This window comes from Armigeres subalbatus, chromosome 1, assembly GCF_024139115.2.
Source record: "Armigeres subalbatus isolate Guangzhou_Male chromosome 1, GZ_Asu_2, whole genome shotgun sequence".
In the NCBI taxonomy this organism is placed as follows: Eukaryota; Metazoa; Arthropoda; class Insecta; order Diptera; family Culicidae; genus Armigeres; species Armigeres subalbatus.
The window spans coordinates 104,154,970-104,182,526 of record NC_085139.1 but is presented as its reverse complement, the minus strand read 5'-3'; the positions used below and the strand labels follow the sequence as shown (position 1 = coordinate 104,182,526).

At 42.8% G+C, this 27,557-nt stretch overlaps 2 protein-coding genes across 2 annotated transcripts in view; one reads left to right on the top strand and one right to left on the bottom strand.

The window, feature by feature from the left end:
• Positions 1-27,557, bottom strand: part of LOC134203947 (uncharacterized) — a 356,366-nt gene that overhangs the window by 48,827 nt on the left and 279,982 nt on the right. The window contains exon 3 of the mRNA XM_062678789.1: positions 26,855-27,210. Within this exon, the coding sequence (XP_062534773.1) occupies positions 26,855-27,092 (238 nt within the window). The 5' untranslated portion in view covers positions 27,093-27,210. The remainder of the gene's footprint in view (positions 1-26,854; positions 27,211-27,557) is intronic.
• The window catches only part of LOC134203956 (uncharacterized), a 190,957-nt gene that overhangs the window by 36,816 nt on the left and 126,584 nt on the right, over positions 1-27,557 (top strand). The window lies entirely within an intron of this gene.

Below are 27,557 nucleotides of genomic sequence, written 5' to 3'. Positions count from 1 at the left end.
TGCTGGAAGCGCTCGCAGTTACGCACTCTATGATCGGTTTTGCCGCTTATGGGACAAGGTTGTCGCTCTTCGCTGCGGGCGTGTGAAGTTGTCCTCTTTCACGAGTTCTGTCCTTTTCTGCTTGCTTGGTAGATCGCACCAGTAATGGCGCGGTGACATCACTAGCGTCGTTGACCAGCTGCTCCATGAAGTGGCCAAAAGCGTTTCAAAGTCGGATCACTGTATGCTCGCTTGTACCTTGCCCATTCTAGCTTTACGGATGAAGGCCATTTCTCCACTAGCTCACCATGTAGAGTGGGGTTCGACAAGTGTCCCTGGAGATTGGCGGCCTCCAAATGGTCGCATACCTGCTCGACGGTCAACGACCCAAAGTTTAATCGGTTTCTAATCGTTCCGGTTTGGGGACCTCCACTCGGCGAACTTTGTTCAGCAAGTTTTTCACTTGCAAGCCCGGTCTTCCGGTCAATTTTGTTACAACAGCCTCCCGCGCTGGGCTCCGCAAGCTCTCGCGAAGCCGAATAAGATTCTCAACATCCGTGAAACCGCAGGTATTATTGGCAGTCTCAAAACTGTTGACGGATATAGGCCACTCTTCCGGATTTCCGGAATGTCCCAGCCCGTCGCTCCCGCCAACGTCAGCTCTTCCAGTCTGTCCGACACTCCACAATGTTTGGGCAAAACCACCCGCTGGAACGTTGCTTCAACCTCCTCAACGACATTGATTGGTTCGATTTTAATTGTAGCAGAACGATATTCAAAACTAGATTAAGGCAAATTTTAAGTTAGCATATAAGTTTTAAACCAGTCTGTACAGTTAATACTGAAGATGAAGATAAATAAATAAATAAATAAATAAATAAATAAATAAAAAGTAGGGAGATTTTTTTTCGGCCAAATCCGTCTTGCTGCTAATTGTTCAGCACTAAGCCTCTGCGAAACAGATTGTATTCCGTTTTCCGTTCCGTGGTGCCGCCTCACGACTCCGACGATTAATCTCGGGAGGCTCCGTATGGTGGATGGGATTGGAGTTCACTCCTTGATAGTTCACTTTAAGAAGATTTGCAATCCGTTTTCCAAAACCTAAACCATCCCGAGATTGGGACAGCTGCGGTCTAACCCTTTCGTTAGGGTTACTCCGTCCTGGTTCCGCTTCCTCCCCTACTCCGCTCATGTTGGTCCTCAACCCACTCTTTGGTCCTTTCCACACCGCTAGGAGCGCTCGTTTTGCTTATGTTGTCATCTTCTGCCAATAACTCCTCTAATTCAAACCGTTCTCGTAGGTACTTTGCCTTCATCTCGAACTGCTGTTTAATCTGTTTTTCTCTCTCTCTAGACGTGCGCGCTCCTCCTTCAACCGTTCTTATTCTTCTAGCAACTTCTGCTCGTCCAGCAGTCGCTCGCTTTCCAATCGCTGCAAAGCTAGTTGCGCTCGAGCTCTTGCTGTGGTATTGCTGGATTTCAAAGACTTCTCCACCTGATTTGGTATCTCAGGATTCCTTTTCGGAGTCGTTATACTCGTCAGCTCCGGATTACTCCGGACTGTTCTTGTTCTATCCGAGTTCTTTGATTTGCGGGTGCTTTCTTTTGATTAGCACTATTCGACTTCGCGCCGAGGACGGTCAAACTTTGCTGGCTGCTTCTTACCTACTTTCTTTTTCGTGCCGGTTGCTTCTGGAGGCAGCACAGGTGGACACTTACTGCATCTCCACGATCGGTCCTCAATTCCTGGCGACACTTCTGCACAGCCGTAGTGAAACCACGTGTTGCAGCCGCCGCATGCCACCATTCCAACGTCGGCGGAGTTCGGTCGCTCGCAGGCACCGCATTCAAAAGCATTGTTCGCTGGCATCCCGTAGCATACCGTGGTAGTGATTCAACAGCAATTCGTATTGGAAGAAAAGTTGATAAGCCAAACTCCGTCACTAAAATCCGCCGAAGAAAAACGAGCGTGGGAAATATTGGAAAGTTCTACAACGTTCCGGGATGGGAGGTATGAAACGGCGCTCCTCTGGAAGTCCGACCATGTGGATCTCCCAAATAGCATTTCTGTGGCAATTAAGCGGATGAAAAGTTTCGAGGCTCAACTAGATGGATGTTTCTGGATGTTTCTGCATACATTTTTCCATATAAACTTACAAGGAGTTTAGCACCGCCCAAACATTGACCGATTTGGCAGAAATTTTGTCCAGAGAATCAGAGCATCAAATAGAACCGAACAAGAGGGCGGCCCATCCAAAAAAATTAAAAAGTGTTTTTTGAGCCACTCTAACGCACATACAGACATCACTTCGGTTCGTCGAGCTGAGTGGATCGGTATATAACACTATGGGTCTCCGGGCCTTTTATTAAAAGTTCATCTTTAGAGTAATCCTGTAGCCTTTCGGTACAACTTTGTTGTACGAGAAAGGCAAAACGTAATTTTGCAGAAAAACGATTTACAACTATTGTTCGGCAACAGAAATTGAGCATATTTATACATCAAAAGTTGCATATTTTGTGCTCTAAAAGTAACCCGAAGTCGACTTTTCCGAAAAATCGAAAACAAAAAGGTAGATAAAAAATACTGTTTTTTAGGGACACCCTAATCCAAGTAGGTAAAATTTCAGCTTGCGTTAACTTTGTTACACTAAAAGGTGAGGGAGGGGGTGGGTACTACCAAATGTTACGCATAACGCGAATAAAATTTATTTGATTGTTTTTTTTTATTCACTGATTGGAGTATGACTGAAATTTGTATTTTTTAAAATTCTGAAAGACAGCCAGTTGTGTTCGAAAAATTGTTGCTGAATTTCGAAGCATTTTTGTCTCACGTATTTTATGATTAGATCTAACAATCCAAGCTAAAGTTAATAGAGACAAGAGGGTTTTCATTGTAAGCAATTGCATTTTAGCGCAACCAGTGCAATTTAAAAATTACATCGTTATCGTATATTAGTCATCATCGAAATCAAGCACATCTGACCGATATGCGTTGAAATACCAAGCAAACATTGTATTTCTCGACAGTACAGTTCCGCTTAACTATTTAAATGGCCATGGTCGCAAATTCTATTTTCGTTTCTACAAGCTGTATTCTTGATATCCTAGGTTTTTTATCATGTGCCGTCCCTATTCTAACAGTGTTAAAAAAATACCAAAACCCACATGCTTCAGATGCTCCAGAGAAGAAAAAATCTGCCTTAAAGATTTACAGTTACGCGTTATATGGGGAAGGGAGGGGGTACCAAAAATGTTACTTTTTGTTACGAGGGGAAGGAAGGGGGTCAAAAACTCGGATTTTTGCGTTACGTAATTTGTGAGCAGACCCTTGCGAAAAGTTTTCTCCCTACCAAAGCGGGAATCTAACCCAAACTTCACGACACATGTGTACTGACGTTGCTAATCGCATGGCCACGAAGCCCAAGAAGGAAAAAGGACGAAAGAAGAAGGAGAAGGGAAGAATGAAGAAGGAAGAAGGGAGAATAAAGAAAGGGAAAAGGAAGAAAAGAATGAAATAGAAAGAGGAAGCAGGCAGAAGGAAGAAGGGAGGGAGAAAGAAGAAGGCGAAGTTGTTTTTCTCTTTCGTTCGACCTTTCGTCATTTTTGTTTGTCGACCTTTTGCGGTTTCTACAGTGTGTTGACCACAACGGAAAGTCAGCTACGAGGCGCGGCCAGAAACTGAACGAACGTCGATCAGCAGCTGAGCTCCATCGAAGAGATAATCTCGGAAACCTGGGAACAACACGTTCCAATGGCTCGTCAGGTAAGCAACACCCTACCCATTGATACACTTATTAAAGATTTTATTTGTCTGTGGGATTCACCGTACTGGGCTGCCAGCACTTTTGGCACATTGCAATCGCATGACAAACATTATCAAGACCTGAATGGTGGACCTCAGAAATAGCGATTTCTCCAATAAAATTCGCGCTCTGCAAGGCTGTGATAAGCCGTTCTAAAAACTTACCAATATCTTAAAATACAAGTCTCGACTCATTCTATTTTGATTCCATCCCAACAGTTACTCTAAGGATTACTTGATAAGTCCTACAGAGAAGACCACCACTTTTTCAGCTCAAACAATCTTGGACAGAACATTGTCTTCACACGAAGCAGTTGTTAACGAGCATGCGAATAACATCCACACGACTCCCAGCACCTTTCAGTTCGAAACACATGAGTCTGATCTTTAATCAGTGTCGCAAACTCAACTACTTTCCATCGTCCTGGAAGCCAGTAAAAGGCATTCCTCGGGAGGCTTGGGCAGGATCCTTCCTCTTCCAAAATTTATCGTCCCATCTGCCTTTGTCTCAAGGTTAGCTAAGCTAAGACTCAAAAGCTATAGTTTTCGCTGTAGTATTTGTTTTTCAAAATCTTCAAGTGATGTAAGGTTACTGCTCCTGGATTTCATCTCATAGCTCCGATATTCATCCCATGAAAAACAAAACAGCGAAAAGGAATTTGATTTGTTTCTTATTTTTGTGATTTTTTCAACAGTGAGCACGCATGTCAGCATTTTTTTTTTCAAAATTTAGATTGATTTGTAGAATAAACTGCCGTCATACTCATATTTGTCTAATTTTTGCTGGGATTCCTATGTACATGGGACAGTTATGAGAAGAACGGCAGTTGTAGAGTGTAAAACACCTCATATGTAATGTATGGATAATGGATATGAATAGCACGAAATGTGAAAACCTGGAGAAGTCAAGGATGAAAGGTTTGCCTTATATCGATACTGAAGTGCCATAAGTAAGTGCTATGTCTGTTAGTTTGTGGTAATAAGCTGAAAATTATCAAACAACTAACATAAATAGCAGGTATGTTTTGAGCCTGTCACATTCGAAAATACTGATGCATATCGGTTCGTCTGTGGTACGATTCCGCTGGTAATTATTGCAAATTACAAACAATGATTGGTATCGACCGACGACAGAGAGAAACCCTTCGTATGCATTAATGCACGCAATCATTGTCGGTTGCAGCACACCAGCTGACTGACTGACTGACATTGCATGTCTAATATAGAAGTTCGAAACGGCAGCAGCAGACGAAGGTGAATGCTACAATTTCGCATGTAGGTTAGGTTACTAATTAATATCATCGTTAGCTCTACAATGCACACCGCGCGTTATTACAATGCGATTCAAAGCAAATTGAACGGAATGCACGTGAGCAAACCGCTTGTCTGTCAGCTCGATACACGGCAAACACCGGCCGATCGATTGAATATTTTCCTATACACGACCCTCGAAGCTCAATCTGATTCTGATTTGTTCGCTTCGATGGATCGCTATTTGCTGATGGGCCCTTTTGGCAGAATGCTGCTTATTTGTTGAACATAGCCATAGCCCTTTCGTCAAATCAAATAAAATGGAAACGTAAGACCGTGGTCCGTGTATGTGACTAGGCACTAAAAGCCCCGTACATTAGAATCGCTGAATTATTGAAACACTAATTTGCAAGCATGAAATATTCAACGACTAGCCCTGAACTGCCCGAGCTCGAGTAGGAGTCGAAGCAAAACAAAAGGGAAATTAACGCCATATTGTTATTGTCATCGTCGTCGTTGTCGTCGCTGATGCCAATGATGCCGTCTGCGCCATGCCAATCCAAACAATAGAATCGCACACTGCCTGCCTCTAAATGGAAGCCTCCGTGGAAGCTCCATCATGCACTCTGCAACTGGATGGCGGCCATACTGACGGAAGCACCGTGGAACGAATTCGTTCGGCTGGGGCGCTCTGGTGCGGGAAACTTTCGCTTTTGTATGGACTGGAAGACCGGCTGCTGTGGAATGGTAAGAATGTGACGCGGAATGTCAACGGGGAGCTTTGTTGAGACTAACTTTATTTGCATTGTTTGAGTATAATCTCTGCCGGTGGGGTTTCTTCTATCTCTGGTGAATACCTACTGCAGAAGTTTGTTGCACGAGCACGAACACGGGAAATGGAAAGTATTTTTGCCAGTGTTCCAGATTATTCAGTTACTGAATACTTCGGAAATTCTTCTACAATGGTGACATCATTAAAAGTATCCTTCACTTACATTCCACATTGAAGGATTTAGTATAAATAGACGTTAGATGGATAGATGCTTTTATAAGTTTGACGCTAGCTAGCGCACCAACTTTACGTTTTTAATCGTCCCATACGACACTGGCACATGGTAGGTGCTTCTAGAATTTTTTAATTGTTTATACAGTTTGGCAGTATTTTACATTATTGAATTAATTTTATTAGTAAAAAATAGACTCGTATTGCATGGATTCTGTGACAAATAGAATTCTATTTTCAATTCTATTGTTGCCCCCAGCAGTAATAGGGGAAGAGGCCTCAAAACGCCGTAACGAAACTAGACGTAAAAATTACGGTAAAATGATGAAGAAAGTGTCAAAATATCAGATAGGAAGGCTGGAAAACCCAAAATTTTCCACATTTTGACGAAGCATCTAACATTTCGGCGAGGCAAAACGCCCTAGGGCAACTAACAAAAGATATTTTAGTTACTAGATAAAGATTGTCGCTTCGGTTCCCTTTGTTCTGCTGTCCGAAACATGTGTGGTACATACCTGTCAAATCGTATGGATTTTCCTTCTTTGACATTTAGCTACCCTATCCTCGCCAGCAAAAGATGTTCCGGACAGCGACGACAGCGACAATCTTTATCTACCTAGTAACTAAAATATCTTTTCAACTAACCTACACAGCAAATAATTTTGAAAATTCAACGACGTGTAAATTTGCAGCTTATCCCAACGAACAAATAAACACTCGATATCCAATTAAATTTGACTGATTTTTACAAGCAGGCACGGTTTAAATGTATTTTGATTTAATAGAACAGTGAGATCGATTGAATGTTACATTTATTTACATGCTCCAAATATGTGCATGAAAATGCATTTAAAATCACAACATATTTTTATCTGTGTACAACGTACTACTCGTCTCCACGCACTGTCCATACCAGAATGCTGATTCGCCGACGCGTGGTGCGTTGTTCCCTAAGAGCTGCCGGATTAAAGGCGTTTTGCCTCATGAGCAGGGTTCGGATTTCTCACTCACTCACGCGACAACAGATCACTCCACTATGAATTTTATCCGGATAAACTACAGTGCTATAAACTCCGGCATAAGCGATGGGGCGAAAAATTGTTATCCTTCTTCCCATTTTTCGCGAAAATCGAATGCTGCTTACTTTGCTTCTCCAAGCTGATTGAATCTGACGATGCGCCACGATAAGCAGAAGGTTCAATACAACAGTTTTTTCCATCGCTTTCAATCAAATCATGTGGTGGCGAGGTGATAGTGGGCGCTCTAATCCCATTTGCGGTCCTAAATTTTTGTAAATATGCTTGTAAAATTTATCTGTTGAGGCGACCAGAAGGAAAATTTAAATTATCCGGCGAGCCGGCGCTCGCGAATTTATCACCCGCCATTCTATCCGGATAAAAATGTTGTGCGAGAATACTTCCTCACAGGGGACCATGAAAAATCACACTCCGCTTAATGGATTAATCGCAGGTTTTTATTCATATGAGTGAGAATTCCGAAGCTTGCTCATGAGTTTTCCGCCAGCGAAATATCACCATTTTTTTGAAATGTGAATATTATGAATATGATTGAGATTTTCTACAATTTCCTTTCCGTGGTTCCGGCCTTGGTATGAGCAAGCTTAGAGGATTTTGGCCATATGCTGAAAGGTTTGCTCCTCTGCGGAGGAGGAACGACTCACAACAGCCCATGTTAGGATCGGCTGATCATTTCGGATGTTATGGATGAAAGATTCTACAAAGGCCCTAACATTGATCCGGATCACTACGCTGTAGTTGTAAAATTCATTATGACGAATCCACGAAACAGAACGATGCGTTGCAACATCTAACGCTAGCTAATTGAAGGATCTGTTGAACAGTAAGCTGGACGACAGGTCAGGAAATGCCAACGGATCTGGCGACGTCTGTTGACGTTTGTCGGAGATAATCCATGAAACTGATGGGCAAGAAAAATGTTACCAGGAGTCGGATGTTACGAGCTGGTATCCGACACGATGGAGAACATTAAAGTGTCGCTAGGGCAGAAGAGAAACGAGCTTCAGGAAGAGAGTGTGATATCTAAAGCGCAGGAAAACATGGAACGGAAAGATATGCTGAGTTAAAACGTTATTGAAACGATTTGGCCCCGGGAGGAAAAGTTCGGATCCGGGTGGGAACCCGCCTAAGCCCCTGGTCTAAGCTGGTCTTGAGCCAACGGCTGCTTCTGGGGTGGGCACCAAAGGCCTTCTTCTGTCTCCCGGGTCCCAGGGCGTTATTCGTAGGGGAGAGTTGCAGATGTGGGAGTCCTACTAACAAAATTGAATTTCAACTTATGGTGGTTTATTGACAGAGGAGAGCGGCCGGGTGAAAGCGATGTCAAATAATAGCAGCATCAAGCGATAGCGTCGTCGTCGATTACGTTAGCGATAGACTCGACAGGAGCGTGCTCGGGATGTGAAGTCGCTTTGGCTGGCAGTTGACGGTGAGGCGGAGGATCTGGCGAAATCCTGTTTAGGCGTTTGTGTGCTTCGTAAGCGATGGAATAGCAATAGCCGAAGGCCGATGATCTGGTCCGGAGGGATTTGCGGTGGGCTCCACGAGGCTCAGAACATACTGAACGAATTGGTAGATAACAATGGATGTCGGTGTCGAGGCTTAGTTCGGCAGTTGATGGTGAAGCTTGGTAAAGTGGGTGAACCGACTGTGCAAATCCGTCGACGGATGCGGGATGGAAAATTTTTGAGCGTTTGGGGTGCCCGCGAACGAGCGTAACCACCACTAACAGCAGTCGGGCCGATGATTTTGTTCGGCGGGGCTCTTGGCTTGGCTTGTCTGTACTTTTCCGCTGGACGGAATTTCGTGGCCGACTCCACTAGGCTGGTGGTGGTCGTAGAACTACTCAGGTCTTGACACACGCGTTGGAACAAACGGGAGATCAAAGCTTATGGACAATCGACCCGTAATATTGGCGCTTACACATTGGTCTTCACACCGTGATCGTTATACGCTCACTGTCTCTCGTTCGGTTTGGCGAGCTCCCGCCACCCCAAAGTCTTGGGCACTCATTATTTTCGGGGGAAGCGTCATTTGGCCGAAAGGGTCGTTTGGCCGAAAGGATCATTTGGCCGAATAGTTCATTTGAAAAGTGAGAAATTATGAATGAGAAGAGAGACGTCTCACTTCTCACTCTTCACTTTTCTCTGATAGCGAAGGGTGATAAATGAGGAGTGAGAAGTGAGACGTCTCACTTTTCAAATTAAATATTCCGCTAAATGACCCATTCGACCAAAGGACCCTTTCGGCCGCACGACCCTTTCGGCCTAATAACCCTTTCGGCCAAATGACATTCGGCCAGATGGGTTCCGGCCTGTTATCGACTTTGCGTTAACAATGGTAATGACTACTATATAGAATATAAATTAAATTATGTGGCTGCAAACGCTAGATTCAATAAAGTTTAACTTGTTGAACTAATGTAAGCACCCCCAGTTGTACAAAATAGTCTTTTTGCACTACTTTCTTACGCACACTGTTATACGATAGTTTCCGATGAGAGAAGGGAGAGAGAAATGAGAGGCGACAGATTAGGATGTTAATGAGAGAATAGGTGGAAAGAAGATAGCTTCGGCGATATACGGGGAGTAGCTTGAGATCCGTGGAGTCGGAAAGACGATGCTCCGTATGCACGCTGTAGAGTTGTTACAGTGTCCCCCAAACACGCTCTGGAGGATTTTGATCCGTAAAAGTGTGCCCGGACTTATACACCTCCTTACGTCACGACGTTATCTCATCTACTAGCTCCACCAGCATTCGATAGATCCGATACTATACGGATCGTGGAAATAGTTTAAACGAACGGTGGCGAGCCCCGTGCTGGTGGCCAACAAGCTCCATTTCGTCATTGTTGGGTCACACGTGGCGGGTGAGTAGTATCCACAGTCATGGCGGTGAGGGCCTGGAGAGGACCGCTGGGCTTGCCCCGCTCTCTTGGTCCAATATCCTATGCGATACTACCCCGTCGACGAGCATGCGGGACGTCATCTAGCTCCCGGAAGCCCGATAAAGTGCCAATGAACGTCACTCATACACATGAAGTGCGAAAGACGCCCTCTTCTATCCAGGAACCCAAGACATGTTCAATAAGGAAGTCATCAGTCGCAAGGAAACTAACTGAACCACCTCACCCCGCTGTCCGAAAACGCCAATACGATCTGTCGCTCTCGCCCATCAAGCGGCAAGTAATATGTAAAACATCTCTCATTCTCGTTCAATGTGGTTTAATGACCCCTCCCCCCTCTTTAGAATTATGTAATAAATATTGTATAAGTCTATTTCTTGTGTTTGTCGCCACATAACGAAAGATCTCGTAATTTTGTCTTTATGTATTCTTCCCTTGGTACGTTCTTGTTGGTGAAGGTAAATTACTCTTATTAAGTAGACGCCGTCCCTGAAAGGCAGATAACGACGGAGCTAGCCAACAGTCATGGGCCTAATGGTTTGTTCGGCCTAGTGGCATTCGGCCAAATGGCTTTCGGTCGAATGGGTTTCGGCCAAATGACCCTTCTCCTCATTGTCGCCCCCTTCACCGTTTCTGTATTCCCCCCCAACGAATTACAACGAATCAGTCGCATTCACACTGCCTCCCATGATCTGCGTTGCGTTTGGAGCGCTAATCGTACAGCCGCCCACCACTCGGGCTGCTGTGGGTTGTGGGTGACCTACGCACAATGGTCGAAAGCCGTGATTTGATGAACTTAATTGTTTTGTGCCCAAACGGTTAATATGATCTAAATAGTGTTTTCAGAGAAAAAAAAATCACAAAAGTACTACCCATAGTTGGGTCGATTTTATTCTCTAACTTTTTTCACGAACGTGATAGAAAAATTGTTTTCGGCAAAGTTGTAGATCTAGCAAAAATATGACATTTTGCTATAGAAGCTTTTTTTTTCCTACATTCGGAAATATGAGCGTTTTATTATGAAAACTCCCTTAAATTCAGTATTTTAGGCTTAACATTTTTTTTCTAAGCAAAATTCTGAATCATGATGTGATCAATAATAAAACTATGCGTTTTCATAATTATAAAACTTTGCTACGACAAATATATCAAAAGTAGCAACCCTATAACCAGAGACCGACGGAGTGAAAAGCTGTCGAAATGGCAACGTATGAAATGGTATGAAATCGTGAAAATAATACTGGCATCACTTGAACTTTTTGCTTGCTTCTTATAGATGTAAAAAGTAAACAACACAAATTGGAACCGCTTTTGACGGTTCTATTGGAAACAAGATGGCATTTTCGCCGATTTCTTATTCTAGTATTTCCAATCAAAAGGTATGGAATTTTTTAAGTTAATTTTACACTGACTTCAATTTCGTATAGGGAGAAGGTGGCAAATCGAATGACAATGACAAGCAGAGCGTAAAATATTCATTTTCATGAAGCTACTTCAGTCCGAATTTTGACAAACATCGCATGATTATTCAAAAGATAGAATGAAATAGTCAGACGACTACTCCACGAACTCATTCATTCGACTGTCACTGAGTGTGTTTATTATGTGCAGAAAAAACATAATTAGCATTGTTTATATTGATGTTTACCGGTGAAAGTGCCTCACGGATGCAAATCGGATTCAGTTCTATGTGATAAATTACTTCACTCATTTAAAACGTGTTTAGATTTCAGATAGTTTAATAATTTGTAGATTGTGCATAAATATTCAATGACTAATATTCAATCGAATATTGACAGTCCAGTGCCGACTATGAATGCGTCTGAAAGTGAGCTGACAAGTGAAGAAAGGTGGACTTCACCAAAAAAATTCGATTATTTTACACTCTGATTGACAAGTACTCTTCCCGAAGTTCAGGCTTCATACTATAAAGTAGGGAAAGTTTTATAAATGAAGCCATTTCACAAACTAAGAATTGGCAAAATTCACAAATGTGTAATTTTAGTTAGAAAAAACTCTATCTCTATCTCTCTAAACTAAACTAAGGTGCGTACAGGGGAGATGTGATTTTTTTTTCTCTGCAGACACTATTTAGATCATATTCACCGTTTGGGCACAAAACAATTAAGTTCAATCAAGGCTTTGTGTTACGGTGCCACTGTAGCACCTCTGAACGGGATTGGCGATCATCGATGTCACCCGTTTAGGTGAAGTTTAAGCAACCTGTTGATCCTTTAGCTAGTGATTAACTGATTTGGTTCGAAGTACACCTACAGTACATTACACCAATAATGGGAATTTGTAGGTGGGAAGTATTGTCCACGTGGGCCGTCTTGACTGGAAATTTAGCCTAAATAAACGAAAAAAAAAATCGCGCTTGGACTATTCAGGTTGGTATTAGTAACTTGACAAAGATCTATACGAAAGTTTTCCGAGCTTCCTTTTAAATTACTCTTTTCCGACGGATTTTATTGCACACTGGTCTCGCAGAGCGCATAGCCATAACACAGTTTACATTTATTATTACAACTTTATTCATTAATTTAATTTCTAAAAATAAGTTTTTTTGTAGCAATTGTAGTATTTAGAAGACCAATAATCTAAAAGATTTGGAAAAGAAAATAACTAAAAAGCACACTTTTTCCAACTTCCACAACACGAGTTATAACACGCGCCGCGCACTTCTAACTTCTACAAAGTCTTGGGCTAGAAAGAAGATATCAGTTTGGTCGAAATAGCTAGAAGCAGTTTTTATGAGAATTCTTTGTACACCTCTTTTTACGTTACTTTTTGAGGGACGTCAAAAGAATATGACGTAAAAAAAAAATTGTCGGGATATTTTGAAAATGGCCGATGTTGGTGCCCATGGAAGCTTCCCAAAGGGCTTCGGAACTGGCCCCAGTGTAGCCAATATCCCCAGAATCATATCTGGATGTCATAATTCCACTAGTCTTCCAAAATGCTGAAGTTAAATACCCATATTGCTAGTATGAAGCAAAATATTGAACTGTCCATTTTGGGCCGGTTCCAGAAGGGTCAGTTCGAAGAAACCCCGTTGTTGGCCATTTCTGGAACAGGTGTCACCATGATTTTTGGTTCTGACATAATCCCTACATACAAATCTACCGAAATTATATGAATTTTGACTAAAAAAGCAACATTTTGTTGGACTTTTGGTGGTGCGTGTAGAGCTTGAGGCTCATATTGAGGGAATTCTTGGATGACCTGAAATGGAACAGTTATCCAATGAAACGAATCCAATTTGGTTTCCTGGATCAAATAAGGCATGAACCATTTTAAAAAAATAATCCTTTGTTTACGCGTTTAGACCTCAAGGCCTATATTCCAGAGAATTCTTGGATGACCTGAAACTGAACAGTTATTGAAGACATCCAATTTGGTTTAATGGATCAAATAGCACATGGACCAGTTTTTAAAAGAGATATCGCTGGTAACGCGTGTAGACTCCAGGGAGTTCTCGGATGACCTAGAATGGAACATTTGTTGAATGTTGGCGATGCAGAACAGCTACTAAGTTCTTTGGTTTTCTTTTTAAAGTGCCCTCATATAGGTTCACTTTTGGATAACAATAATGCTTAAAATTCTTTTTACGCCACGTGCCGTAAAAAGAGAGATGTTAAACAATACGTCATACGTCACTGTATGAAAAAGTGCCGTAAAAAGAGAGTTGAGTGTATTCATAATTATTTTAACTATCCATGCCGAGAATCATATTGATGTCATGAACTGGAATTACCTTAACAGGTTCACCTTAAAATGCTTCGAAAATGAACTCCGTGACCTCATACATAGATGGCAGCACATAAGCCCATGTTGTGCCAAATTCCCGCATGTGTTGGAGACAAAGCTTTAATTTTTGAAATCATCGATAACAAATTCCACAAGAAAATCATCCAAATTTCCATAGCAAATTCATCCGAATTTCACTGTCAAATTCATTTGAATTTCTACCGCAATTCCACATGAGATTCATTCAGATTTCCATAGGAAATTCATCCGATTTTCCAAAGTTAATTTAATCGAGTTTACTGTCAAGTTGGCATGGCAAATGCTGGGTAAAGCGTACCATTGGAACTTCGCGTACCTGAAGGAATAAAATAGACACTATCTTGCGGTCCTTAGCCTCTTACCCAGCAACTCCTATCCCTACCTTCCCGTGGTGCTGGCCGGGATACGAGCAACCTTAGGGAAGATCTGGTAATCCCGGTGGGAACTATGGTCGTATGCTGACAGGGAAGGGGGGGTTTGCTCCTCTTCGGAGGTGCAAATCTTACTGAGCGTCTGTTCTCCATGTCAGGATCGGCTCACAACAGCGTCTGTTCTCCATGTTAGGGGCGGCTGATCATCGTCCGAGTGCCAGCGAGGGACTCCGGAAATTTAGGGGGTTTGGTGTCAGGCCCTGCAAGCCAGCCTTTAAAAAAACATACGCAACGAACAATCAACAAGAGAGTACGGACCGAAACCATCGGCGAAGACCACTGCGACGAAAAGGGACTAGCGGTTGGAAACTCGGTTCGTGGAACTGCAAATCTCTCAACTTCATCGGGAGCACACGCATACTCGCCGATGTGCTCAAGGACCGTGGATTCGGCATCGTTGCGCTGCAGGAGGTTTGTTGGAAGGGATCAATGGTGCGAACGTTTAGAGGTAATCATACCATCTACCAGAGCTGCGGCAACACACACGAGCTGGGAACAGCTTTCATAGTGATGGGCGATATACAAAGGCGCGTGATCGGCTGGTGGCCTATCAATGAAAGAATGTGCACGCAGGTTGAGGATCAAAGGCCGGTTCTTCAACTTCAGCATAATCAACGTCCATATCCCACACTCCGGAAGCACTGATGATGATAAGGATGCATTCTACGCGCAGCTAGAACGTGAGTACGACAGCTGTCCAAGCCACGACGTCAAAATCATCATAGGAGATTTGAACGCTCAGGTTGGCCAAGAGGAGGAGTTTAGACCGACTATTGGGAAGTTCAGCGCTCACGGGCTGTCGAACGAAAACGGCCTACGACTAATTAATTTCGTCGCCTCCAAGAATATGGCCATTCGCTGCACCTACTTCCAACACAGCCTCCCGTATCGGTACACCTGGAGATCACCACTGCAGGCAGAATCACAAATCGACCACGTTCTGATTGATGGACGGCTCTTCTCCGACATTATCGACGTCAGGACATATCATGGCGCTAACATCGACTCTGACCACTATCTGGTGATGGTTAAACTGCGCCCAAAACTATCCGTCATCAATAATGTTCGGTACCGACGACCGCCGCGGTACGACCTAGAGCGACTGAAGCAACCTGATGTCGCCATGTCGCCACTGGGGGTGAACTCGATGGGGCAGCAGCACTACGAGGAACATTTGAATGGCGCTGAGTACAGGCAGTGAAAGTCAAGGCAGCGGAGGAGATGACTACGTCAGTTCAGCGGACGATGGAAGCCAACCAGCCCCACCTTGAGGGAAGTTAAGGATGCCATTCAACAGATAAAGACCAATAAAGCAGCTGGCAAGGATGGTATCGGAGCTGAACTCATCAAGATGGCCCCAGAAAAACTGGCCACCTGTCTGCACAAACTGATAGTCAGAATCTGGGAAACCGAACAACTACCGGAGGAGTGGAAGGAAGGGGTTATATGCCCCATCTACAAGAAAGGCGACAAGCTGGAGTGTGAGAACTTTCGAGCGATCACCATCCCGCGATCACCCGCCTACAAAGTGATATCCCAGATCATCTTCCGTCGTCTGTCACCATTAGTGAATGAGTTCGTGGGAAGTTATCAAGCCGGCTTCGTTGACGGTCGCTGGACAACGGACCAGATCTTTACTGTACGGCAAATCCTTCAAAAATGCCGTGAATACCAGGTCTCAACGCACCATCTGTTCGTTGATTTCAAGGCGGCATACGACAGTATAGATCGCGTAGAGCTATGGAAAATTATGGACGAGAACAGCTTCCCTGGAAAGCTTTCCAGACTGATCAAAGCAACGGTGGATGGTGTGCAAAACTGTGTGAAGATTTCGGGCGAACACTCCAGTTCGTTGGAATCACGCCGGGGACTAAGACAAGGTGATGGACTTTCGTGCCTGTTGTTCAACATTGCGCTTGAAGGTGTCATGCGGAGAGCCGGGTGTAACAGCCGGGGTACGATTTTCAACAGATCCAGTCAATTTATTTGCTTCGCGGATGACATGGACATTGTCGGCCGAACATTTGCAAAGGTGGCAGAACTGTACACCCGCCTGAAACGTGAAGCACCAAAAGTTGGACTGGTGGTGAATGCGTCAAAGACAAAGTACATGCTTGTGGGCGGAACCGAGCGCGACAGGGCCCGCCTGGGAAGCAGTGTTACGATAGACGGGGATGCCTCCGAGGTGGTCGAGGAATTCGTCTACCTCGGATCCTTGCTAACGGCTGACAACAACGTTAGTCGTGAAATACGAAGGCGCATCATCTGTGGAAGTCGGGCCTACTATGGGATCCAGAAGAAACTGCGGTCGAAAAAGATTCGCTACCGCACCAAATGTGTCATGTACAAGACGCTAATAAGACCGGTTGTCCTCTATGGACATGAAACATGGACAATGCTCGAGGAGGACTTTCAAGCACTCGGAGTATCCGAGAGACGGGTGCTTAGGACCATCTTTGGCGGTGTGCAAGAAGACGGTGTGTGGCGGCGAAGAATGAACCATGAGCTCGCCCAACTCTACGGCGAAGTATCCAGAAGGTAGCTAAAGCCGGAAGGGTACGATGGGCAGGACATGTTGCAAGAATGCCGGACAGCAACCCTGCAAAGATGGTGTTCGCTTCCGATCCGGCAGGTACGAGACGGCGTGGAGCGCAGCGAGCGAGATGGGCAGACCAGGTGCAGAACGACTTGGTGAGCGTGGGGCGTATCCGAGGATGGAGAGATGCGGCCTCGAACTGTGTATTGTGGCGTCAAATTGTTGATTCAGTGTTATCTGTTTAGATGTAAACTAAATAAATGAATGAATGAATACTGTCAAGTTCATTATAATTTCCACAGGAAACTCAATTCCACATGAAGTTCATCCACAGAAAATATATCCGGCTTTCCACAAGAAATTCATTTAAATCTTAATGTTGCATTCAACCGAATTTCAACAGGAAATTTGTTCGAATTTTCGCAAGAAAATCCATCTGGATTTCCACAGTGAATTTATCCGAATTTGCATACAAAATTCAACCGAATCTCAATGTCAAATTCATTCATAATCCAAATTTCCACTGAAAGTTCATTTGAATTTCCACGAAAAATTTGGGCGTTTTGACAAGCGTCAATGTTGTTTACTTAAAATGAAATCAGCAGTGATTCAAATTGTTCGGAACTGTCATTTTGAATATGAATGTCAAACATTGATTTTCCCAGCAGCGTTTCTAGATTCATTTACCTCCAATATATTTTTCAAAGTAAATTTTTCGCATGTTGTGCATATGCACATCTAATTTACAAACATTGCAATTAATGTCCATATCGGGTGGTAAATACAGTGATTTATCTTTATCTTTTAGTTTGTGGCGTTTTTTAGCTGAGGGTTTGCTAATTCAATAGAAAAGCAGCTAAACATCAAAATGTGCTGTCAAAATCGCGCTGACGTTATTTTTGTTTCCGTGTTCGGCGGGATCGATATTTTATGGCGCGACATTTTTTTCCTTTTTTCAATGCAATAAGATTATTTAAAATCAGTGATTCATATTCATTCCAAATTTTCGAAAACTATTCTAGTTTCAATATGGAGCAAAATGAAACAAACTCGCTGGTTTCCCCACCAGTGTTCAATTCATTTTTCAAATATTTTAATTAGATGAAATAATTATGTTTCTGTTGCAATAGAGTTGATTCTCAAAAGAAAGGAGAGTGTGGAAGGGGAACCATGTGCCCAGTGTTGTGTATTTGTTATCATCAGTGCTCACTAAGCTGCACAGGACGACGGAGGTCCTTCGTCGCTTAGTAGGGAAAGCACCTGTCTAGTGTACTGGGTTTGTGGGATCAAACAAAAGATATTTTAGTTACTAGATAAAGATTGTCGCTGTCGTCGCTGTCCGGAACATCTTTTGCTGGCGAGGATAGGGGAGCTAAATGTCAAAGAAGGAAAATCCATACGATTTGACAGCTTGGTACCCAGCATGTTCCGGACAGCCAGGGATGCCAGATGATATTTTCATATGTCTTCACAGTCGTTTAAAAATGTCTTCAAATGTCTTCAATATTAAAATTATGATTATCAGCGAGAAATTTCAAAATCCAATAGGTTTGTAAATTCAATGATCTTCTTGTTAATTTTTTCACATACAAATTGTTAGAATTCAAGAGAATATTCTTTAAATTTCTTTATTTTTTTATAACGAGTTTCCCCTAGATTTTGTATTGAGTCGGATTTTTAAACTGAATTTTCACGTGGAATTCTTCAAATTTCTTTTTGAAGAAAACCCAATTGGGATTCAAAATTTTTTTTTTGTCTTTATTAACGAGACTTTCAGCCCGTGGCATTCAAAATTTACTGTGAAATACTTGAAGAAACATCCAGAGAATTTTATGAAGGAACTTCCGGTAAAATTTCTAGATCAATTTCCTGATAAATTCCTGATGGAGCTTCTTATAACTTATACTAATTTCTTCTGGATGGAGCTTCTCATTACCTCTGGAAGTCTCCTGAAGAAATTTCACTTTTGAAACAAGCCAAAAGATCTCTGGGTACCCATGTAGATTTAAAGGCCTATTCCAGGGTTTTCTTGGATGACCACGAACCTATGCAATGGACGCAATCTATTCTATGTACCACAAAGGGCATGTACCAGTTTTGAAACAATCTAAAAGATCTCTGGTTACGCGTGTAGATCTTAAGGCCTTTTCCATTATTTTCTTGGATGACCATCAACATATGCAATGAAGGCGCCAGAGGACTTATCCAAGAGATTTCTTCGATAGCGCAGAACATATGTAGTGTTCACATTTGATTTCAAGATGCGCAAAGAGCATGTACCACTTTTGAGACAAGTCCATAGACCCATGGTTACGAGTGTAGACCTTAAGGCCTTACTCCAGAGATTTCTTGGATGACTCGGAGCATATACTGTGAACGCATTCTATGCTAAGTACCACGAAGAGCATGTACCGTATTTGAATTTGCATTATATGCCTTTGGTTACGCGAGTAGATCTTTAGGCTTTACTCCAGAGATTTCTCGGATGACTGAGATCTCATTTCAGGGATTTTTGCATTACCCGAAGCATATACTGTGAACACCTTCAATTCTAAGAAGCGCAAAGAGCTTGTACCATATTTGAAACTGGTTGAATGTCCTTTGGTTACGCGTGTAGACTCTTAAGCCTTACTTCAAAAATTTCTTGGATAACCGAGGGCATAAGCTGTAAACCTTGACAATGGGCAAAAAGTATATGAGTTTCTGTTTCCAAAAGCATATACTGTGAACACCTTCAATTCTAAGAAGCGCAAAGAGCTTGTACCATATTTGAAACTGGTTGAATGTCCTTTGGTTACGCGTGTAGACTCTTAAGCCTTACTTCAAAAATTTCTTGGATAACCGAGGGCATAAGCTGTAAACCTTGACAATGGGCAAAAAGTATATGAGTTTCTGTTTCCAGAACTGTCAAAATTATCCAAATCGGTTGAAAATTGTTGAAGTTATGAGAATATCAATTTATGGGAACACGGGTACCCTGTCGGCCATCCACGTGTGTTTTTTTTGTTGGCCGCATAAGGGTTAACTGACTTGTTATTTTTTGTTCGTAAAATGAAAACAGAAATCATTTTATATCAATTCATACGTGCATTTGTTTCAGAATATACTCAGTTATCTGATACGATTTGTGATCAATTGAATCTATTATCTGTTAAACAAAAGCTTGGATTGAAAATGAGTAATTTTTTATGGCGTTTGGTTCGATTCGGTAGATTCCCAGGCACTTATTCTTGTATACGTCAAATAAGACCAAACATATCAAAAGTGTTCAGGATAACTAGGTTTGTCGTTCCCTGAATTAAAATCTTTATTTTAGGGCCCATTGTAAAGCATCTCTTTACACTTCTATGAAACCTATGAACAATAATTGACTAACCTGAGACTAGCAACTGTCACGCGCTATTGTCGAAGTGTTGCGAAGGCCGTGCGCCGATTATGATAGCATTAAGGTGGTTATACAACAAAGCCACAAATCAACCATCTTGGAAACCACGTGCTTTTTCTAGTGATTTTTTAAGAGCACGAATTAAGAGAATCACAACGCCCATGGGGATGAAACATCCGTAGATCATTTGCTTACTTATGCTCAACAATCGACTTTAATTTCAGCATTGTACGAAAATTATTACGCTAGATTTGAACTTTTGATAATAGGGGTAGAAAACCGTGTGGTGAATTTGAAATTCACCACATGGCTTGATTGTATAATCACCTTAATTGAAACAACTTCGCAACTTTTCCCAAGCACCATCACGTCAATCGCATAGAAGGGCTCGTTTCCAAAACAAACAACAACCCTGGGCCTACTACTTGGATTGGGATTCACGAAGGACGCACCAACAATGACACATCAAATCGCTCATTGTTCGTAATATTGTGATGGACATTTGACTCCCTTACTGGGGGTTTTCATGGAAAAGTTTAGGGAATGTAGGTAGATGTTGAAACGAATTCGTTATACCACTTATGCAAGATACTTGATTTAAAATACATTGAATTGAAATCCTGTAATCTCTTGATATATCAGTTTGGAAAGCCCGTCCCACGATAACAAACGACGAAAATTCAGACATTGATTTTTGATCACGTTATAAAAAGAGTTACACCAGCAAGATGATTACTTTATTGCCAAAGGTCTGGATTGGTTTAAATACACCCTCGAGCCGTTATTACCAGGAAAAGATTTCCACAGATTGATCAGCCAACTAATCGACCATTGATTTTGATTGTGACTGATTCTCGGATAGAATAATCGACGTCAAAGAAAAACATGCTGCTGGGAAGAAGCGAAATGTGATGAGATGGAAAAACTGTATTGCTCTCCGAAAATACGGAAGTTTTATTAGAATTTGGACACATCCCGTCATATGTTTCATGTTGAGAGCCGCAATTTATAGATATTAGGTTTGGAGCATCATACCGGGCCAATAAGTTTCAGCAAGTCTTGAACAGTGTGGTTCATCACCGAGGATGGAGGAAGGATGCTACCGACAACGTTTATCGAAAACGAGTAGTTGATGATGTTTTATCAAATGTAATTTGATTGACTACTAATTAAGTCAATAAATAATAATAAAGATGAGTGGGAGGGAGAAGTTCAATATGTGCTGGGCATTATTTTTCAACCTTCTATGCTCTCAATGCGCGCCGTTTGACTTCAGTTGTTCCACCTTCGCCCGATGCGATGGTTGACATGAATGATGGATGACGGAGCGCGCGCGCGTGCTTTCCATGAATGATTTATGATGCTTTCGTTACCTGTCGATACACATTATTGGGAAGCGCTGATACGTACCAGCTTGATTGCAACATCGAACGCGTACTGCTGACGTAACGGCAACAGCAACAGGTTGTTAGTTTTGTTTTGTAATCGATCTATATCTATAAGCTTTGTTGTTTCTTTGTTGAGTGCATTTTAATCAAACTTATTATTCAAATAGTTTTTTTTCTCAGGCTTTAGTTTACTCGTTAACAATTTCCTAGATGTACAGAATCAAGTATTCGATAGATTTATTCTATTTATTATTACTTAGGACCTAGATGACGCTCAAGTATATGTGATTGTCACATCCGCATTTTGGTTGCTTCACATATTTCTTTTCAAAAGGACCTAAGTAACATGTTTTTCATGAATTAATTTGAATAGTGCAATCAACAGAAAAACATGAAAGCTTTTGATTGCAGTACTCAAATAAATTCATGAAAAAAATGTTACTTAGGTCCTTTTGAAAAGTTAAGCGAGATTTAGTCACCGGAGAGCCACACAGCAAAAAGAATTGTAAATTGCATCGACGTAATTCACACGATGTAACGAAAAAACTATGTAAACATTGAAAAAAGATGTGATATAGCGTTTACATATTTTTATGTATCATTACATCGCTTATAAATTACACAAAGACAAATCGCCAGTCGAATTCACGTTGCATTTGTGTAACAATAACATATTTAGGACGAGCATATTACATACAAACAGATGCAACCAAGGAATTATAATGAGATTGTATAGTATTACACAAGTTTGATGCAAAATCACACACTAAGATAATGCAATTTTGAATTTAGTAACACTGACTTTGTTTTGTTCAGCCCGGTGGCATCCCTATCTCACACAATAGGTTTATTTTGCAGCCAACATTGCGCAACCGTATCCCACTGACAGTTCTGTATCCTAATGAGAATCAAATGTGATGTTTGTAAACAAAACACATACTATCATGAATTTTACACTGATATGTTGGCTGCAAAAACATGGCGTCGTGCCACCCACCTGGTTTTGTTCGGTTGGTTGGTGTTCGGTGTCATTTTTATCGTACCAGATTTCTCAAAGCGGTAGCAGTATATGTATATGTATGAGGTATGTATATTATTTTTCTTTTCTATTAGGAGATCGTCAGTTGCATTCTAGCAAAAATTCCGCTTGAGGCCCTTCCTAAATATTTTAACAACAGCCATTACACCTGATGGTATAATTGCAATACTTCCATTATCTGCCGACAGGTGGTGTTGCTGTGTGTTTGTATCAATGTAATATTGCATATACACTAGTGACATCTGCTGTTCGGTATCGTAAGCTTTCAATGTTGCTTCCACACACACGAGGTGGAGAACAGTCTTGAAAAAATTGAAAGTATACAGCTAGAATTTAGTATGGAGGTACAATGAAATCTCTTTTATTGTTTAGAACTGTAAAACAAGTCGTGGGAACAAAAAATCTAAAAATTATTTGTTGCTTTTTGACCTAGCTTTCATATTGATGCGATGCGTAGTTAATGAGAACGGATGATTTGTCCATACAAGGAAATTTATTTTACTTTAAATGTTGTGGCGCCATCTCGTTCAAACAGCACCTTTGTTTTTGCCTTATTGAAATTATTTGCATAGCTTATGCAAAATATTCAGGTATATGGAAAATTGTTTTTTGTACACTTTACGCAATGTAACGAACATCTTTTTCTTTTACACCTGTAAATCTTTCCGAGAACGCAATAGGAATCCTTTCGGAAACATGATTGGAATTCTTCCGGGGTCCAGAATTCTTTTGGGATCGCTACGAGAATTCTTCTGGGATCGCAGCAAGAAATCTTCCAGGACCGCGGCGAGATTTTTTTGGAATCACGACGGCAGTCCTTTCGTACTCGCGACGGTAATCATCTTGGGATCGCGACGGGCATTGTCCTGAGATAGCCAAGCGATTTTCTTCTGGAAATCGACCAGGAACCTTTCGGAATTGCATTCAGGATTGTGGCGATAATTCTTTAGTAATGGTGACGGGAATCATTTCGGGAGCGCGTCGGAAACACTTAATATCGCGACGAAGCTTCTTTTGAAATCGTAACGGAAATTCTTTCGGTATCGCAACGGGAATCCCTTTGCAATCACGACTAGAAGAATACTTTCGGAATAGTGACGGATTTTTTTTTGGAATCGTGACTGGAATTCTTTCGGAATCATGACGATCCTTTCAGGATAGCAACGGGAATTCTTTATGGAGCGCAACGGGAATCCTCTCGAGATCGTTGAAGGAATTATTTTTGGATCGCGACTGGAAGCCACTCGGTATCGCAACGAGAATTCTTCCAGGAGCACGACGAGAATCCTCTCGGGATTTTGAAAGGAACGACGGGAATCCTAATGGGAGCGTGACGGAAATACTTTCAAGATCGCGAAAAAACTCCCTTTGAGATCGCGACGGAAATGCTTTTGGAATCGCGAATGGAATTCTTCCGGAGTCGCGACGGGAATCCTTTTGAGATTTTGATGGGAATACTTTCAAGATCACGACGGGAATCCTTTAGGCTCGATGCCCACGTAGCGTCTTTTCAACTCTGCGAGAACACGGAGTTAAAAAGACGCAGGAGTGTATCGGAAAAAAAGCGTTAACGCTGTGTGCACGCTGCGTTGAAAAGACGATACGTGGGCATCGGGCCTTAGTGACCGCGACGGGATATTTTTTTCGGAAGCGTGACGGAAAAACTTTCAATCGCGACGAAGCTCCTTTTGAGATCGCTATGAAAATCCTCTCGGAATCACAGCAGGAATTCCCTTAGAATCACGACCGGAATACTTTCAGAATAGTGTAGGATCCTTTCGGAATCGTAAAGGGAATCCTTTTGGCATTGCAACGAAAATCCTTTCGAGATCGTTAGAGGATTTTTTTCGGAATCGCAACGGGAATTCTTTCGGGTCGAGATGGAAATCCTTTCGGGATCGCGAAGAGAATCTTTTCTGGGTCACGACGAGAATCCATTCGGTATCGCTTTTGGAATTCTTCCGGGATGGCAACAAGAACTCTTTCAGGTTCGCGACAAGAATCATTTCGAGAGCGCGACGAAACAATTGCAATGTAGCGACGAAGCTCCTTTGGGATCACGACTAGAATAGTGACGGAAATCTTTTCGGATACGACGGGAATCATTCCGGAAGCGCGACGAAAATACTTGCAAGATCGCGATGAAATTCCTTTTGATATCGCGACGGAAATCCTTTCGCAATCGTTATTGGAATACTTTTGGAGTCGCGACAGGAATCCTTTCGGGATCAAGACGGGAATCCTTTCTGGGCCGCGTCTGGAATCGTTTCGGAATCGCGACGGATCGCCAAGCGAATTATTTCTGGAGCGCGATCGAAATCCTTTCGGGATCGCGATGGGAATTCTTTCGGAATCGTGACGGGAATCCTTTTGGGAGCATGACGGAAATCTTTATAGAACGCGACGAAACTCCTTTCATGATCGCGACGGGAATCTTTTCGGGATTACTTTCTGGATCGCATCTGGAATCCTTTCTGAATTATTTCTGTAGCGCGACGGGAATCCTTTCGGGATTGCGATGGGAATCGTTTCTCGATCGCGACGGGAATCTCTCCGGGATTACTTTCTGGATCAGGACAGAAATTGTTTCGGAATTGCGATAGGACTACTTTCGGGAATCTTTTTTGAACCGCGACGCGCATTCTTCCAGGATCGCTAAGCAAATTATTTCTGGAGCGCGACCGGAATCCTTTCGAGATCGCGATGTGAATTTTTTCGCGATCATGACGGGAATCCTTCTATGGGCGCGACGGAAATCTTCCGAGAAAGCGACGAAACTCCATTTGAGATCGTGACGGAAATTCTTTCCGAATCGCAACTGGAATCCTTTCAGGCTGATGATGAAAATCCTTTCATAATCGCGACGGGAATCTTTTCGGGATTACTTTCTGATTGCGTCTTCTCGGGATTGCGACGGGAATCCTTTCGGGAGCTCGACGGAAACACTTTCAAAATCGCGACGAAAGTTCTTTTGAGATCGCAACGGAAATCCTTTCGAAATCGCAACTAGAATCCTTTCGGGATTTTGATGGGAATCCTTTCAGTATCGCGACGGGAACCTTCTCGGGATCACATTTCATCGCGCTTCCGAAAGGCCCCTCCGCGACAGCGGAAGATTTTCCATCGAGATCCCAAAAGGATTCCCGTCGCGATCCCGAACGGGTTCCTGTCGTGATCCCAAAAGGATATCCGTTGAGGTTCCGAAAGAATTCCCGTCAATATTCCAAAAGGCTTCCTATTGGGGTCCAGGAAGAATTCCCGCCGCGATCCGGAAAGATTTTTTTGTCGAGATCCCGAAAAAAATATCGTCGCGATCCCCGTTGAGATTCCGAAACGATTCCCGTCGTTCTCCCGAAGATATTCTCGACGCGATCTTGAAAGGATTCCCATCGCAATCCCGAAAGGATTCCTGTCGTGATCCCAAAAGATTACCCGTTGAGATTCGCGATCCCGAAGGATTCTTATCGCGTTCTGGAAGGCATTCCAATCTCGATCCTGGAAGAATTCCAATTGCGATACCGAAAGGATTCCAGTCGCGATCCCGAAAGGATTCCTGTCGTGATTCCAAACAGATCACCGCCCAGATCCAGAATGGATTCCCGTTGCAATCTTGAAAAGATTCTCATCGCGATTCTGAATATATTCCCGTCGCGATCCCGAAAGGAATTCCGTTATTTTTTCGAAAGGATTCCTGTCGCTTTCCACACTTGCACTCGTCACATTCCAAAAAAAGATTTCCATTGCGTTTCCGAGAGGATTCCATTTGAGATCTTGCCCGTAGTGATCACGAAAAGATTCCTGTCGAGATCCCGAGAGGATTTCCGTTGCGGTTCCAAAAAAAGTCCCTTCGCAATCCTGGAAGCATGCCAGTCACGACCCCGGAAGGATTCCCTTCACGATTTCAAAAGGATTCCCGTCAAGATCCCGAAAGGATTACCGTTTTGATTCCGAAAGAATCTCAGTCGCGCTTCAAAAGAATTCTCATCACTATTCCGAAAGTATTCCTGCTGCGTTCTCGAAAGGATTCTCGCCGCTATCCCAAACGGATTCCCGTCGAATTCCTGGAAGTATCCCTGTCGCGATTTCTACAGAATTTTCATAGTGATTCCGTTAGGTATTCGGGAACCGAAACGTCCCTAATCAGCTCACTTTGGGCTTCATAGTTGGCTTTGTTGGCGTGCGATTAACAGCATCAAATGTCTCTACGCAGTTGCTTGCACGGCAAGGAAACTTCCGAAACTTACCAATCCATTATAAACAATTTTGCGAAGTACGCACAATTTTACAGAAACTAATTAGAAAAAAAACTCACCACTACTACTACTGCTACTGTTATCATCTACGGGAGTGCTACTGCTGGCAAAGATCTGCGCGCAGAGGATCGCAGCCACCAGAAGCACCGCCGAACAGCGGCTCATCTGCTGCCACGCACCCACCCTTCCGAGTGGCATCGTACGTTCCCGTCTCGCACCCGCCCAACAGTCCACCAGCAGGCCATTTTGCCCCAGCTTCCTACTGCATCCGTCCGGTAGTCGCTCCATTTCTCGCATTACTCGGCATAGAATGCACTTCGATCACGTGGTGGGTGGGTGGTTCGTTCGTTAGAACCGTCCACGCTAGGCTTGACTGCGCTAATCGAGCTCGTTCGCTGCACAGCGTTTGCAAATTCTGTAATCAAAGAGAAGACATTTTCAAGTTAGAGCAAAGAAGAAGAGAAGCGAGCGCGAATTGTTCGTTCATTGCACGGTAATTAAATATGATGAAGAAGGCGATGATTTAATAATACGCATCGCGTAGCATTTGGGTGAAATTTGGGGTGAGTGCATTTCGACAGTGGCGAACTGTCTGTTGTGAAATCGAAACGAGGTCGTCAAACTCATAATTATGCAATGTTGTGGCGGCGTAGCAGGCTACTAAAATGGTTACGATGGTAATGATTTGCTGAAAGTCCACCCACAGGCACTAGTGGGGGAAGGTGAAAGCAGTAAAGCAGTAAAAGATGGTATCTGGCTATA